The sequence below is a fragment of the Mustela erminea genome, chromosome 4 (genome assembly GCF_009829155.1).
Source record: "Mustela erminea isolate mMusErm1 chromosome 4, mMusErm1.Pri, whole genome shotgun sequence".
NCBI lineage: Eukaryota > Metazoa > Chordata > Mammalia > Carnivora > Mustelidae > Mustela > Mustela erminea.
This window is the reverse complement of record NC_045617.1, coordinates 9,181,600-9,198,245: the sequence shown is the minus strand read 5'-3', so window position 1 is coordinate 9,198,245 and position 16,646 is coordinate 9,181,600. Positions and strand designations below refer to the sequence as shown.

The 16,646-nt window shown below is 43.1% G+C and overlaps 1 protein-coding gene across 1 annotated transcript in view; it reads left to right on the top strand.

Annotated features, from left to right (window-relative positions):
* Positions 1–6,479: 6,479 nt before the first annotated feature.
* The window catches only part of TULP4 (TUB like protein 4), a 169,749-nt gene continuing 159,582 nt past the window's right edge, over positions 6,480–16,646 (top strand). The window contains exon 1 of the mRNA XM_032338605.1: positions 6,480–7,779. Coding sequence (XP_032194496.1) covers positions 7,528–7,779 — 252 coding nt within the window. The 5' untranslated portion in view covers positions 6,480–7,527. The remainder of the gene's footprint in view (positions 7,780–16,646) is intronic.

Below are 16,646 nucleotides of genomic sequence, written 5' to 3'. Positions count from 1 at the left end.
ACAACTTTCAGTGAATGTATTTCTATTAATCGTGGAAATGAAAAAAATCTTTCCTAATTTATTTTATCTCTGATCTCTAATATTAATTCAAGTGATTAAAAATAAACCAAAGATGTATTTTTCTCCCCATGTCTCCCACTAGTGAATTTTATGCATGTTGGTGGAAAGTAGGAATCAGAACAAAATATAGTGAAATAATTCTAATTAGAAAATAAAGTATCTAATTACAGACAAGGGAGGCAGAGAATGCAGCACAGGGGCCTTTTGCCTACTACTTAGTTAAGATTTGTTGGTTGGTTAATCTGTGAGTGTCTAGTTCTGCAAGGTTTCCTCTTCTGAACAGTGTACCATCCTGTCCCTACATTGTACTTTTCCGAATCTGGGGCTCCTGATTTGCCATCAAGAACTGGGTGGTATGGAGAGTCAGATTGGGAAACATCTTAAAAGTTTACTGACTCTTTCGCCCCTGTCAGGTTATGAAGTCAGTCAGACCCACCTACTATGTAAGACCGTAATCTCCAAAAAGCAGGGCTTGCTTTTTCAGTGGTTTATAAGAATAGTCTGAAAATAAGCTCTAATTACCAAAAACAGGCCTGGGCCTGTATTATAGTGTTTAGGGTAAAAAATACCATAATGTCAGATTTAGGAGTATTTACTTTCAGTCCATTATTGAAAGACTTTTTTTAAGTATAATTGCTTTTCTTAATTTACTCGATTTTAAAATTAAGGTGAGGGACGCCTGGGTGGCTCAGTTGGTTGAGCTACTGCCTTCGGTACAGGTCATGATCCTGGAGTCCCGGGACTGAGTCCCACATCGGGCTCCCTGCTTAGCAGGGAGTCTGCTTCTTCTGCTGACCTCTCTACTCTCATGCTCTCTCTCTCTCAAATAAATAAATAAAATCTTAAAAAAAAAAAATTTAAGGTGAAATATACATAACAAAACTTACCATTTTAATCACTTTTAGAGTAGGCAACCCAATGGCCTTAAGAATATTCACATTATTTTGTAGCCATTGCCACTGCCCATCTCCAAAAATGTTTTCATCATCCCAGACTGGAGTGCTGTCCCCATGAAATAACAGCTCCCTAGGCCGCTCACCCCCAGCCCCTGGCAGCTACCATTCTACTTTCAGTCTCTGAATTTAACTTTTCCAGGTGCTTCATAAAAGTGAGCTTACAAGATTTGTCATTATGTGACTGCCTTGTGATTTCATTGAGCAGAATGTTTTTTCTTCTTCTTGGGTTTTGTTTTGTTTGTTCATTTTGTTTTGTTTTTTTTTAAGAGAGCATGTGCACATGTGAGGGGTGGGGAGGGGCAAAAGGAGAGAATCTTGTGAGGGCCTCAGTCCAGGACGCTGAGATCATGACCTGAGCTGAAACCGAGAGTCGGACGCTTAACCGACAGCGGCACCCAGGTGCCTGTAGGTTCTTTCTTCTGAAGGCTGAGTCAGAGTCCCCTGTATGTGTAGACCACATTTCACTTACACATTCCATCTGGCTGTTGACACTGGGGTGGCCTCCACCTTTGGCCTGTTGTGAATAATGCTGCCATGAACGTGGGTATAAAATACTGTTGAAGTCCCTGCTTTCAGGTGTATAGTTGCTTTTTAACTTTTCTATACCAGAACCCTTTTACTTAGGAGTGTTGCGCTGATAGTGAACTGCTCTCCGAAGCCGATCAGTTATATCTTCAGTTTCTCATCCTCCTGAGTACACAGAGCTGAAGGAAGGGAAGTGTGCCGTGTCACTGATTGCTGTCCATGGTCACGCTAGAATAGGGGCCAGCCTTTCAGTGACCGGGATACTGGTATTTTGTTGCTGACTTCTGTATCCATTATTCATCTGAGTCATCATAAAGTACTATGTCATTTTTTCTTTTTCTTCTTAATTTTTTTCTTTTTCTTTTTAAAATTTTTTTATTTTTTATTTAAAGATTTTTATTTATTTATTTAACAGACAGAGATCACAAGTAGGCAGAGAGAGAGGAAGGGAAGCAGGCTCCCTGCTGAACAGAGAGCCCGATGTGGGGCTCGATCCCAGGACCCTGGGACCATGATGTGAGCCGATGGCAGAGGCCTTAACCCACTGAGCCACCCAGGCGCCCATATGTCATTTTTTCTTAATATACCTGCCTTATTTGTTTAGCCTATATAGTGCTTTATAATTTTAAAAGTTGGGTTAAAAACCATAGCCACATATAAAAAATGAAACACTTTTGTCTATGCTTTTACTATAGGAATTTATCCTACATACTTTAGTATAATAGTTATTGAAGGCTTACATTTTGGAGAGTTAGCATATATCAGTGGTTTTCAAATTTTTTGGTCTCAGGGACCCTTCATAGTCCTAAAACTGTAGAAGACCCACAGGGCTTTGGCTGATGTGCATGTTAGCTGTTGATATTTACTGTACTAGGAATAAAACTGAGAAATTTTTAACAGTTATTGATTCATTTAAAAATAATAAGCCCACTAAACCTTTTAAATATGTTTCCTATGGGGAAAAAAAAAAACCATTTTCTCACTAAAAACATTAAAACCAAGAAGATTGGCATTATTTTACATCTTCACAAAATACCTTTAACATCTGATTTAGTAGAAGATAGCCGGCCCCTCGGATCTGCTTCTACAGGCTGTGGCAGCATGCTGTTCGTGCTAAAATATATGAAGAAAATCTGATCACACAGATACGTAGTTGGAAAAGGAAGAAGTATTCTAATAATCTTTTCAGATAATCATGGATTTTTTATACTATATTAAAACTTAACAAGTGACATTTTCTTAAAGGTTAGTAGCAATAGGGAATTTTAAATGTTATTGGTGAGTTTTTCATACTTGGTTAGATCAAAATTTTTTTGTCTTTCTTGCACCTCAATGGCCCTTTTACTCAAGTGTAACTTGTAGCCTTACGGATTGGTCACTTGGAAAATATTGGTCCACCAAGTTATGTGAATCTTCCAGATACACACTATGAGATATGACATGTAATATAAAAAATGCACATTTGTTAATGTTTACCTTCAGTTGCATGCAGAATATCTTTAAATCTTAGGGAGCTGTCAAGCTCATGGTGATAGACACTGGTTTTCCCAAAGTTCTGGTTTTAACTTGAGCACTCAACTTTTGTTAATAGGTAGCAAATCCTGTCAGTTTTTTCCTTAAAGGGACATGCTCCCTTTGTTCATGTTCGAGAAAATGTCTGCCGAAGACCCAAGCCTGGATTACCCTAATTTGTCATTCATTCTTCTCAGTAAACATGGAACAAACCTCAGCTCAGCTTGTAATTTGCACGACAGCACAGGTGCTTCTCCCGGGTCACCCTTGTACTTCACGAGTGAGCAGGGATGCGTCCTGTGTGCTGGGTGGTTTGAAACACAGACTATTAACCAACCATGTGCTAATGGTTGAGACTTAATAAAATTAATAATATGTACTGCATCAAGAATATTCTTTTTTAAAAAAGATTTATTTTCTCTTTCTTTCAAAAAAAAAGGATTTATTTATTTATTTTAGAGAGCGAGAAAGCACAAGAGGGAGGGGTAGAGGGAGTGAGGGAGAGACTCTCAAGCAGACTCCCGGTTGAGCACAGAGCCCTGCTTGGGGCTTGATCGCAGGACCCTGAAATCGTGACCTGAGCCAAAATCAAGATTTGGTCACTTAACTGACTTAACCACCCAAGTGCCCCTGCATCAAGAATATTGTGAAGTGAAACTGACATTTTTACAAAACCCCATGAGTACTGGTACCTTTTGGTACCAGTGCCTTCACTGGCACTAACGAGCTGAGTCTGACCCACTGTTGCTTTCGCACCATTGATACAACTGTCAGTACAATGAAGAAGGCAAATAATGTCTTAGTGTTATTATGAAAATATTTTTGACATTATGGATCCCCTGGGAGGATTTCAGGGGAATGGACAGTTTACCCTGTCATACATAATGTGGATGCTTTAATAATCATGGATTCTCCTATTAAATAGTTTAAAACCTGTGTGTATATAGCTGGGTCTTGAGAAGTTGTGTCTGCTTTTCCCATCTGTGGCTGCCCCAAGTCAGAATAGGCACTAAGGCTATGTTATACAGTGGTATCAGCATTTTAGAAAGAAGAACGTGGTGTGACTTTGAATTTTATAGCATTTGTTTTTACTCCCCCTCCCACAGGTACAAGTGCTTCCTTGAGAGAATTCCTGAGAGAATTTAGTGGTTTTGATTTATAGGCTCATACAAAACATATATACCATGACTCATCTGAGTTAGAGTATCTCAGGGAAACTACATGTAGCTGCTGCCTTGCTCCTGCCCGCCTCCTGTAAACTTTGACTTGAATACCTACTTTACACTGAATTCTACGCCAGCAATGAGAAAGACAGGTTCCCCGCCCCTAGGAGCCTAGAGAAGAGTGTTCGAATGCAGGGATTGAGTGCTGTTCCGGAAGGTAGTGCGAGGTGCTCTGCGAGGCTTTGCCGAGCAGTTGTTATTGCAGGCGGCTCTTAAAGGAAGTGTGTGGGGGCTTGGCAGGGAGTGGAGACATGAAAGAGAGGAACGACACAGCACTTTCCAGGGCAGGGAATGTCCAGATGCAACAGTGTGACACAGGCAGGGCTGGACCCAGAGGCTGTGGCCAGAGAAGAGGAGAAGGGTCTTGCTGGGGTTTGATCCCATAGACTGGAGGTTCTCAAAACCTGGTCCCCAGACCAGTAGCATCAACATCTCCATGGAACTGGTCAGAAATGCATAGACTTTCAGTGGCGGGTGTTTTTGGTGGAGCAAGACTGTTTAACTGCCCTCTAGGGGACTTCCTGGGCCAGGGGAGAACAGTGTAGGTTCTTCAAGTAGCCTTGAAACTTAGAAAGGTCACCCTGAGGGCCCCCTGGAAGGTGGGATAGTGTGGGATGGTGTGGCATTGTCCAGTGTTTTTGTGGGTGGGATGCAGGCCTGGCCTGATGGCAGTAGGAAGGAAGAGAGAGCGAGGATTTGCTGGAGGTAGATTCTGCAGGACTTATCACTAGTAGACAGCTTATAAGCTATGAAAATAGCTCTTCTTTGCTCTGATGTGCCAGCACTCAGGGATGGAGGCATTCTTAAAGGCCCTTGCTTCTTGTGTCTTCAGGCAACAGCTTTTACCTATAATGAAAAAGCCAGTCAGGTAACTTACCTGAGCCTCTTGAGTCTCCTTTTCGAGGTTGCCCACTTAATTAGGATGATGGCCTCCAGAGGGACAGAGTTGGCACATGCGGGACGAGTCTTAGAAAGGATGGCGCAGTCTGGGAGAGTGGGGGGTTGATTTTATTCAGATACGTCCAGCTCCTGGCAGATTGAATAAGTGCTACATGGCATTCAGACTCCCTTTGTTGTCCATTGGCTCTGAGCGGGCTAGGTGCACCACTTTCCTATTTGAATTTGAGCAATCAGTAGCTCTGTTTGGTGAGTGTGTGTGTGTGTGTGTGTCTGAGTGTAAAGATGGGGTCCCCCAGTTTCAGTTACAGCAGTTATTCAGTTAGAACCTTTCTTCATCAGGGTGTTGAAGTTCTTTTTTTTCATATTGTATTTTGTTTTACAGATTCGTGAGGCTCCAGGGCCTTCAAGCTGTGATTACTCAGACGGTTCCTGAAATGACTGGGAAGGCGGACGCTTCGGTGCCCATCGAAGAGCATATGTCTGTGTGTATCTGAAACCTTCTTTGTACACACACACATTTACACCAGAAGACAGGCTCATTCTTGTGCACACTTGAAGAGTTTTACAACTGATGAAAATTAATTTAAGAATCAGATGGATCAACTTGACACTACTGGGCCCAGGAGCCCGGGGAGAAAAATATGTTACTGATGGTCAGTTTTCCACATGGTCTTCACGGGTAAAGAAAGTTTGCAAAAAGAAGAAAAAAAAACTTTCACGGTTCAAGCCTCAAAAATACCTCTGCAGCTTAAAGAAGGAACTAAGTGAGAAGGTGGCTGGGGGAGAAGTGTGGTGTCGAGCGGCGCAGGCAGCGTCATGCAGTGGGCTTTGCACTTTATTTTCCAGTGTTTTTGGTAATTTGGACAGACTTCAAAACTCTGGACTGAGAAGTAATTCTGGCTGTGTGTGACTTCAGGAAAGCAAGGTCAGGTATGATGGGACAAATCTGAACGATGAACTGGTTCCTTTGCCTTTTTCAGTTAACTGTGTTCTCGAAGTTTTAATTTATTATTTTCCTTTTCCTTTCCCGTATCTATAGGATAATATTTTAAAGTAGCAACTGAAACCAGTATTTACAAAGTAAGTATCAAGGAACATCCAAGCAAAGCTTCTTTTCCTCGGACTGCACCCGTGGCGTTTGCACGCATCTCTGAATGTGAGCCGGAGAGCGCCCGTCAGCGGGACAGGCTGACTCTCTAGGGATCGAGTGCGGGAGACCCCGACTCTTGTCTGCGCTTTCTCTGAAGGGCTTCTCTTCCCTGTCGAGTCCAGGAAGCCCTGCAGATAGGAGGAAGAGTATTTGATGGACTTAATTCTGAGATGAGTCTTTTTTTTCAAGCTGGAGAAATAGGTGATCTTTAGGAGCGGAAAGGGGAGAAGCCAGAAGGGGAGGGAGGAAGGAGACGGGGTAAAGAGACAGAATCCTGTAGTGACTCTCGGTTTTGTCAACCAGAGGATTTAGGATTCACCCAAAGCGAACACTCAAGAGCTTTCGAACCTTCTGGCTCCGAGTGAAGTGGTTTTCTCTCTCCACCTTTATGGCACCGAGGAGCGCACCGGTCTGTGGCGGGCCGGTCAGATGGAGCCCAGCTCTCCGCGAGGACACAGCAACCTGCCTGCCGGGAAGCCAGGCCGGGCCCTGAGGGGGGACGTTTCTGGTTCAGGACAGTGGGGAGAGTCTTTTTTCCTTCCTGAACTTGGACTGCTGTCTGCACAAACTCTGGTCTGTTTTGCACGGTTTGTGTGCCTTTTTTTCCCTTTATGCAATCTTTTTCAGCTTCAGCAACAGAAATTTGTCTAGTCGAGAAAACGTGCCAGAGGGTGGCTTCAGAAGGAAGATGATCCCATGTGTTCTGTCTCTGCATCTAAACTTTTGAAGAGAAAATTCCAGCTCGAGGGATTCTTTAAAGCCTTAAGTTACTTGAAATCTATGTATTTGCAACCCTTTGTCTCTGGAATCATATTACACTAAACTGGAATCTCAGGCTGAATGAGAATAACCAAGTTGAGTGAAAAGAAGAAAACCCCGTTTCTTGATCAGCACGTGGTAATGTGGCTCTTCCTCTAAGGACTTGAAAATAAAAATGGACACGTGTTGTTTTTAAGCATTACCTTTTCCTAGCAGACTGCCATCATCTTTTCTAGAGGGATTTTTTCACTATGCATTTGGGTGGATCTTTATAAAATACCTTGTAATTAGATCCAGGTCGGTCTTCATTAAAAGGGGTCGGGGAAAACAGCGCAAGCCAACCACAAAATCACATCAGTCAGTTGATCCATGAAAAGAATTAGTTTGAGTTTTTTGGCATTCAGCATTACTTTTTAAATAAAACGGTTCACTGAGAAAAAGTATGTATGCAGCAGTGGAACATGGGCCTGTCCTTTGCAGTGACTCCAACATCCTCTGCCTATCCTGGAAGGGGCGTGTTCCCAAGAGTGAGAAGGAGAAGCCGGTGTGTCGGAGGCGCTACTATGAGGAGGGCTGGCTGGCCACGGGTAACGGCCGTGGCGTCGTCGGGGTGACCTTCACCTCGAGCCATTGCCGCCGGGACAGAAACACGCCGCAGAGAATAAACTTCAACCTGCGGGGCCACAACAGCGAGGTGAGCTGGGGCTCGTTGCACTTTCTGTCTCATTGTCTGTGGTCTTGAGCCTGCTCCCCGTGGGTTCAGAGCTCGCTTTGTCGTTTTCTCCACTTGCTGCCGAGGGACACTATTCAAACTGTGAATTCTGTCTCCCATGTCCCAGTGGGAATGCGTTAAGGTGGACACGGTTCCCAGTAGCCTGTGTCCCTCCCCGAGCGTGTCTGTTCTCTTGGGCGCCCTCACTCTCCTCTCCTGGCAGTGTGCTACACGCCGGCACGGGCACGGGCACGGGCACGGGCACCAGGGCGGCTCTGCCCAGGCTGGGAGGTTCGGTTGGATGATCTAACCAGCGTGTCGTGCTCTCGGCCTTTTTAGTCACTCTTTCTGCGTAACAGAGTTAACTGCCCCTGTGTGAGGCTGGTGCTGTCAACAGGAGGGTGGTGGTGTCCTTTTCACCTTCAACGGTTAACAGCCGCCTTGCTCTGGGTGATGGTTTAACACCTGCCATGTATTTCTTGTACTTGGAGGTGCAAGAATGAAGGAGTTAATTGGGCAGAGGTGACACTAATCCACTGGACAAGAGCCATTGATTTTCCTATCTGTTGGGTGTATGATATTGAGATTGTGCTCTATCTGCATACTTAACACAGTTAAGGATCTGTGCACTAACACTAGTGAGAAAATATGACTAATTTGGGGTGAAAGCCAATGAAAAATCATTGCAAATCTTTTTTCTCTTCCTTATGAATTCTTCACAAAAAGGTGAGTTGGTGGATTTGTGGTCACCCATTGTGGTATCCTAGTGATGGGTGCAGGAGAGGACTGGGCTGTATTTCCGGGGGTGCGGTCCTCTCCCATTTCTGTTCCTTTTGTCCCCATATGCTTGTTATAAGAAGTTCTAGCTCCACCATTTAACTAGCTGGTGTGGTCCTGCGCGAGTCATTCAAGTCATTAGATCACTCATGGTTAAACTGAAATAATAATTCCTTTCTTTCAGAGTTGTTGTAAGGATCTGTGAGAATATGGTTTTGCGAGGGCTTTGAAAACGGCGGGCGCTGGGCGTGTGGATGACAACATTGTGTGCCTCGTAGCCGACTTACTTAACTGTATTCTTACTGTCCAGCCCTTGCATGCTACTCAGTACCCTTCCATTTCCTTACTAGTCTGACTTGTGAGGCCAGGAACAGTGTTTTTTGATTTCTGGTTCACAGTTAAGAGTTGAAAACACATATGCAGTCGGTAGGTGTTCATGGCATCTCTGCCGAGTGCTGGGTGCTGTGTGGACTCGCCACCACGGGCCGAGATGAATTATGGATTGTGCCTGCTGGGAGTCCACCATCTGGCAGTAAAGGCAACGTGTGCACCTGGATATCTCTTTCTCTGTGTGTGTTTCAGCTAAGTATGGAAAGAAAGATTTTGGTCATTGAAAGAACTAAGGCTGAAGTTTACACAGATTTTGTTATGAAGAGGACCTTTCTGCGGGGTCTTGAGAAATAGAATTTGGATAGGTTCCCCCCTACCCCCCCACCCCCCCCGCCGGAGGATACAAGAAGATTAAGCTACATTCTGGCCTCAGAGAAGCAGTTTCTCTCTTCTGTGTGACATGAGGTGCTGGGGTTCCTTTGGCTCCAACCTAAGCACATGTCTGTATTCACCTTATCACACCAGGTGTGCCCCTGGGAAGATGCATTTGGAGTCTGGCTGGACAAGGATGGGACCTGTATGTATATTTTGCCATCCCTGGGACAAATCCACCATAGTCGATAGGAGGTTGACATGCTTAGCTCTTCCCGCTGAACTATGAAATGTTTACTGTGTACAGGTATACCCTGGTTTTTTTTTTTTTTTTTTTTAAGATTTTATTTATTTATTTGACAGAGAAATCACAAGTAGATGGAGAGGCAGGCAGAGAGAGAGAGGGAAGCAGGCTCCCTGCTGAGCAGAGAGCCCGATGCGGGACTCGATCCCAGGACCCCGAGATCATGACCTGAGCCGAAGGCAGCAGCTTAACCCACTGAGCCACCCAGGCGCCCCGGTATACCCTGGTTTGTAATGGGGATTTTACTCGTATCAGGGCATTCTGTACACCAGTTAATCCAGGGCAGAAGGTTTAAGCAAGGTGCTGCCTTAATAATCTATCTGATTTACACAGTGCTCAGATGTAGCTGTTTCTGGGCTTAATGTATCAGCATGCAGTTGCAGTCAAGTTTGAAAATTGACATGCTCGTCTTCACGACCTGAGTTAAATAAATATAATTTGTTAGTGACTCACTTTGGGTGGCTCTTCTGGTCAAGCAACGAGCTCTGTTTATTGGAGCATATTTGAGTATGCTAGGTGACAATGTCTGTCTTGTCTCCTTCCCGGTAGGCCTTCTAAGTGCTCACCATGTAGGTGAATCCCATTCAGAGAGCATGAACCAGAAGCCGCTGTTCTTTGTTGTAATCGATGGGGGAGGCTCTCTGTAGGGTCACCCTGCTGGTGCAGTGGGGGCAGAAGGAGCTCACGGCTGCCAGGTGGAATTGGGGGCTTTGCTGGTGTGTACAGGAGATTTGAAAGTTTAATTATATGCAGATAATTAAAGATACGAATTGCAAAACCGCAGTCCCTCAGCCTTTCTTACAGTTTTTCAAGTAAACTTGTACATAATAACAATGAAACAAACAGTGGGAACTTACCTAATTTTATATGCTGGAAGGGAATTTAAAACTAAAGGGTACTACTAAGTTGATCCATTTTTATTTTCCAGCGTTAGGATCAAAGCTTTTCTGAGTGGGGAAAATGGGATAAGAGGATCTTCATAGTGAGGCTGGGAGGGTGGAGCAATATATGAATGAAGTAAATGTATGTTTAAAAATTTTATTTTTGGGGTGCCTGGGTGGTTCAGTGGGTTAGGCTTCTGCCTTCGGCTCAGGTCACATCTTAGGGTCCTGGGATGGAACCTCCTCATCTGGCTCTCTGCTCAGCGGGAAGCCTGCTTCCCCAACTCTCTCTGCCTGCTGCTCTGCCTACTTGTGATCTCTGTCTCTCACTGTCAAAAAATAAATAAATAAAATCTTAAAAATTTTTTATTTTTAAATTTCCCAATTGTAGCCATAGTTAATTTAATTTTCCTGGTGAGGGATAGATCTTTTTTATTTGATCCACCGATGTAGAAAGTTGAATTAATAGCATTGACTTAATTTATTATGGAATTTATTTGATTATTTTAATATTTATTATGTTCTTTAAATTATATTATTGTATTTATATATTTATAATTTTAAGATAGTTTATTATAAAAATAATAGTCTTCAAGAAGTAACGTCTAAACCTGTCATCCTGATGCTATGATAGTGTATGGATGGCTTCAGGAAGACTCTTGAGTCAGAGTTTAACCAGGTATTATAGGTGGAAGGTGTATGTGAGAAACAGCTCTTTTAAATGTGTCTTACAAATCGCTATTTTGTTTTGTTTTGTTTTTTAAAGATTTTATTTATTTATTTGACAGACAGAGATCACAAGTAGGCAGAGAGGTAGGCAGAGAGAGAGAGAGAGATAGAGAGAGAAAGGAAGAAGCAGGCTCCCCTGCTGAGCAGAGAGCCCGATGTGGGGCTCGATCCCAGAACCCCGAGATCACGACCTGAGCCGAAGGCAGAGGCTTTAACCCACTGAGCACCCAGGCACCCTGACGAATTGTTATTTTGAACAGGGAACTGTTTTAGCGAAGAAGCAGAAATAAGACTGTTTCTCTATATTGAGATCAGAGTTTTGTTTCACCTAACCTGGCTTACCTATTTGTATGCCAGAGCTCAGGAGTGTGAGTTCGTCTTTATCACAGGAACACGTACACACGGGTAAATGCTAATAATGAAAAATAGCAGTGTTCTCACTTCTGTTTCCTGCCCCCGCCTCCTGTTCAGGCTGTTCACTGAAAGCTTCTTTATTACCTGTTTGATTAATCAGTGTTGGGATTTTGTATGTTGGCTTCTTTCCTATCTTGGCAGGTGATGCGGCTCTCCCTTCCTTAGTCGCTCAGCCCAGCCTTGCCCTGCAAGCCAGTCATCCTGGTATTGCTCTGTCGTAATTGGGTAATTCATTATTCAGTGTTTATGTTATTTAAACCGTGTCAGTATTGTGCCCAGGCAAGTCAAGTAGGATACTATAATTATATTTCCTTTACTGTTCAGGAATTTTTTCCTTTGCGAGGAAAGTAGTCTTACTTTGCAGGATGCCTGGGTGGCTCAGTTGGTTAAGTGGCTGCTGTTGGCTCAGGTGATGATCCCTGGGTCCTGGGATTGAGTCCCACATCGGGCTCCTTACTTAGTGGGGAGCCTGCTTCTCCCTCTGCTTGTTGCTCCCTGTGCTTGTGCTCATGTGCTCACTCTCTCTGACAAATAAATAAATAAATATATATATATATTTTTAAAGTTTTATTTTTCCTAGTGGTTTGGTTTCTTTATCTGTTGCAAATCTTCCAGCATTTTCAGTATTTTTCTACATGTTCAGACCAGTAAGATGATTTATTTGTTCTTTCTGTTTTTGGTTTTTTCCCTGGGGACCTCCATCTGGGAGTCCTTTGTCCTCCTGCTACTCTTTGGAGGACTTGCTGTCCAGCTCACTTCCTGAACTTCCCTTTTTCATCACCTTGATAATTTCCTTTGCCTCTTACTTTTGCTATATCTTTTGGTTCTTTGACTTTGTATCTTTCTCTTTCTTGGTTTACCTCATTTTTTCGCTGGAACATAATCACCAGTATTTTCCTAAGAAAAAATTTGTAAGTCATGAATTTCAAGACGTATGTCTGAAAATGTCTTAATTCTTCCTTCACTGTTGATTGATAGTTTGTCTGGGTATAGCTTTCTAGGTTGGTTTCTTCCACATTTTGACAGCATCTTTCCATAGTCTTCAGACTTGGAGAGCTATTATTGGGAAGCACAGTAGTTCAGACTCTGAAGCTAGACTCCAAATCCTAAATTTAAGTATATTATTTAACATCTCTTTACTGTTAATCTTCTCATTTGTGAAATGGTTTACAAATTGTACTTTTCTCATGTAGATTTGTTGTAAGGATTAAGTGAGTAACTGTAGGTGAAGCATTTAGAACAGTGCCTGGTACATCATGGGGGCTTTATAAATTGACTGTTATTATTCTAAATCCTCTATATGTGATCTGTTAAAAAAAATCTGCAAGTTTTGGCAACTGCTCTTTAATGTAGATATTCTGGAATTTCATGATGATGTTTAAAAGTAATATACCATAAAGCTCTTTGGCACCTCTGTGTATATGTGCATGGGAGGGCGTTTCAGCTCGTGGATTTTACTGTGGAATAATCTGGGGGAGAACCGGCAGTTTCTTTGCTAACTGCCAAATGTCAGCATCCAGGCATATTTCTCTGGGGTTGTTCAGTTTCTCTAGATAAGGCCCTTCCAGTCACATGCCTGTGAATTTACTTCTGCTGCCAGCATTAGAGAGCTAAGGGGTGTGTGTGTGTGTGTGCTGGGGAAGAGGAGGCGATAGGAAGAGGTGAAGCAGCTGGTATTATCTTGTGCACTCTGTGTTAACGCCATTCTAAGAGCTTTAACTCATTTAACTCATCAACTCTCCGATTTTGAACCTGTTTTTATCATATTTTATAGCGGAGGAAACTGAGGTATAGAGGGAGGGGCTAAACAGCTTGGCCAAGGTGACATATCTCTCTCATTGACAGAGTTGAGACTGAACCAGGAGCCCCATAGATTCATCCTCTTAACCTCTCAGAAAATCACCCAGGGTTCAGTCCCTCTACCATCTTCATGGTGCCAGGACCCAAGGCTGTTGTCTTTGGTTTGTGGTGCCGGGAGAATGAGCTGTCATCATCTGACACTGTGAGGGACAAGCCTGCCTGCTTCCATCAGGAGTGCTCTGAGGGAAGGAGCATCCGCTGCTGCCCCGTGCCGTGCTGACTCGTGTGTGGCTTTTCTCCTGGCACCTGGGCTCATGCCTAAATCTTTCTAGGCTTTCTGCTGCTGGCATCTCTCTGGAGGCACTCAGTTTAGCTTTGTACTATTCTGGGACTCCACTTGCCACTCCTTATCCATTTTCTGTCTTCATTTGCTGTGATCTGGGCGTTGTGGAATATGGCCTTTGTGTTTGTTTTCATCTCTTTCTTTCTTTCTCTCTTTCTCTTTGTTTATTTTTCACGAGCAACCGAGGGTAAGAGAGAAAGAGAAAGGAAGTGCACTATGGGGGCAGGGGCAGAGGGGAAGCAGACTCCCCACTGAGCTGGCCTGATTTCCCCATTAGGAGATCATGACCTGAGCGCAAACCAAGAGCTGATCACTTAACCTACTGAGCCACACAGGCACTTCTGTGAAGTGATTTCTGGGAGAAGGATTAGGACCATCTTTAGTTTGAAAACTTAAATCCAAAATCTCCTGTTAAGATATTTTTGAAGGTTCTTAAAAGCATTAAATATAGATTTTTTTCCCCCTAAACCAAAGCCAGAATATAATAGAATTCTGTTTTGTTAAAAAGCTAGAATTTGTTGAAATGATGGCATTAATTTTTTTTTTCCCTTAGCAGTTTGTGTAAAAATTTTTTTCTCCTAACAGAAATAAATAATCATGTCTGCAAGTAACTTCAGTGTAGGAAAACATGGTCTTTTGGGTGTATTTCTGCTAGAGAGAATGAGAGAGGAATGTGGACACAAGGCAATAATTTTTTTGGTAATAGCCTCCTAGGGAAGCAGCTTCAAGCTACATCATGTCAAAATGAGAGTGAGTGAGATTATTACTGAAAGTTCTGGGCAAATAAGTATTTCTCCCAGTATAGAATCTGTGTTCATGATTTATTAATAGGTGAGCCCATGGGTTCTTGGACCTGACTGCCTCTGTGCTGTGGTTGTATTATCCGTAAAGGACGATGACACCTGCCTCCTGCAGTGCTGGTGACTGAAGTTGGAATCCACAGATGATATACACAAAAGAGCTCATAAGTCTTTGTTCTTTCTTGATTACTGTTAGACTCACTGTCATCCTTGGGTATTGTACCCATTTGCTTTTCCTTTCAAGGCTAAAACAGTGGAACCGTGGCCTCTCTGCTGAGGAGTAGCCTCATGTTTGCAAAATATGGGAGTGGAATGTGAGGTGGGAGGCAGGTGAGGTATTAGGAGCAGATTGGAGGTGTTCTTGCTAGGAGTGGGGCTGGGCTCGTGCCAGTAGTTTTATTATAGGTTTGGGATTCTGGAACATTGGTCACCTCCTGCGTATTGCTTCCTTACCTGTAAGGCATTCCTGACTTCGTTTTAAGCAGGGCTCATTCATCCCGCCTACTTCCATCTGAGCTCACCGCACCTGCCTCATGCCCTCAGGTGTGGGGGAGCCGTCTGTCGATCCCCCGGCAGGCACGATGCAGCAGTGGGTGTGTGGCACTCGGGGCAGTGGGTGTGTGGCACTCGGGGCAGTGGGTGTCGTGCTCTAACAGGAGGTTTGTGGCTGAAGTTGAGCAAAGTTGTCTCTCTGGGATGTGGTCTGGGCCAGGCCTGGAGGGTGCGGGAAGGGAGCGAGAAGGGAGCATCTGTACTGTGCCACAGTTCGGTATTTCTAATTGGGTCCGCCCACATGCTTGACTCTGAACTTCCAAAACAAACATGCCTGTGCGTTTTGCCCATGATTACACCGCTGGGTGTTTTTGTTGTACCTTCTGGCAGCCTACATTTGGTTTCTCTTCCTCATTGTTGCTGTTTTATGGAATCTTTACTGGCATTTGTTGTTTTTCCACTTGGCCTACTTAGATTTGGTCTACTAAATACAGAGGAAATTGTCTCCGTCCCAGGGGCCTTTCTTTGTCCCGGAGTGACCCTCCTGTTCAAGCTCACCTCTAACCTCTTCTGCTGCTTGTGACCCCCTAACGGTGCTCAAGACAGAAGCCAGTTTTGTCTGTCTTACCGCTCTTCTCTTTCCTTGCTTCTTAGGTTGTAGAGTTTAAGGACATGGTCATTAATCAGAGCCTTAAGATAAATAAATAACGTTGGAAATAACATGGTTGTAAGGTCTATTTTATTAACTCCTTTGTAGAAGAAATAAATGTTTAATGGCTTTGTTGATAAGATGCTGTAAGTTAATGTTGAGGGCTTGGGAAGTTGATCTTCTTCATTTTACTCAGAGTTTGAAAACAAAAATGTGAAAAACCGGCTATTGTCTCTCCATTTACTTGATGTTTTCGTGATCTTGGATTTTATTTTTCCCCTCTTCAGGAAATTTGCTGTAGATGGCATTTGTGACTAATTAGGGACTTACCTAAACAATACGACTGAAGAGCTCTTTCCTGTGTTCTGGGCCTTGAAATTTTCTTTAACCTTAATTATGCCTTCAAAAAGCCTAATTATCTACCTTAGTTCCAAGATTGAAATTATTTTAAGGTAGTTAGGATCTGTAACGTCAATTGACATTTTCCCCTAGTAATGACATACTTGTTTAATTGATGAATACCTTTTTATTTATTTTTTAAAGAGATTTTATTTATTTATTTGAGAGAGTACATGTGCACATGAGCAGGAGGGAGGGGCAGGAGAGGAGGGAGAAGCAGACTCCCTGCTGAGCAGGGAGCCCAATGCAGGGCTTGACCCCGAGATCATGACCTGAAGCAAAGGCAGACACTTAGCTGACTGAGACACCCAGGAGCCCGAGATAAAATACCTTCTTAAAAAAAAAAAAATTACTGTATTTTAGATCAGCATTGTGCAACAGAAACATGATATGAGCCTCATATATAATTTGAAAGTTTTTAGTAGCTACATTAAAATAAAAAGTAACAAATGAAATTAATATTAATGCTTATATAACTCAATATATCTAAATATTTCAACTTGTAATTGATATAAAAACTATTATGTTCTTTTTTTCATATTAAACCTTTGAAATCTGG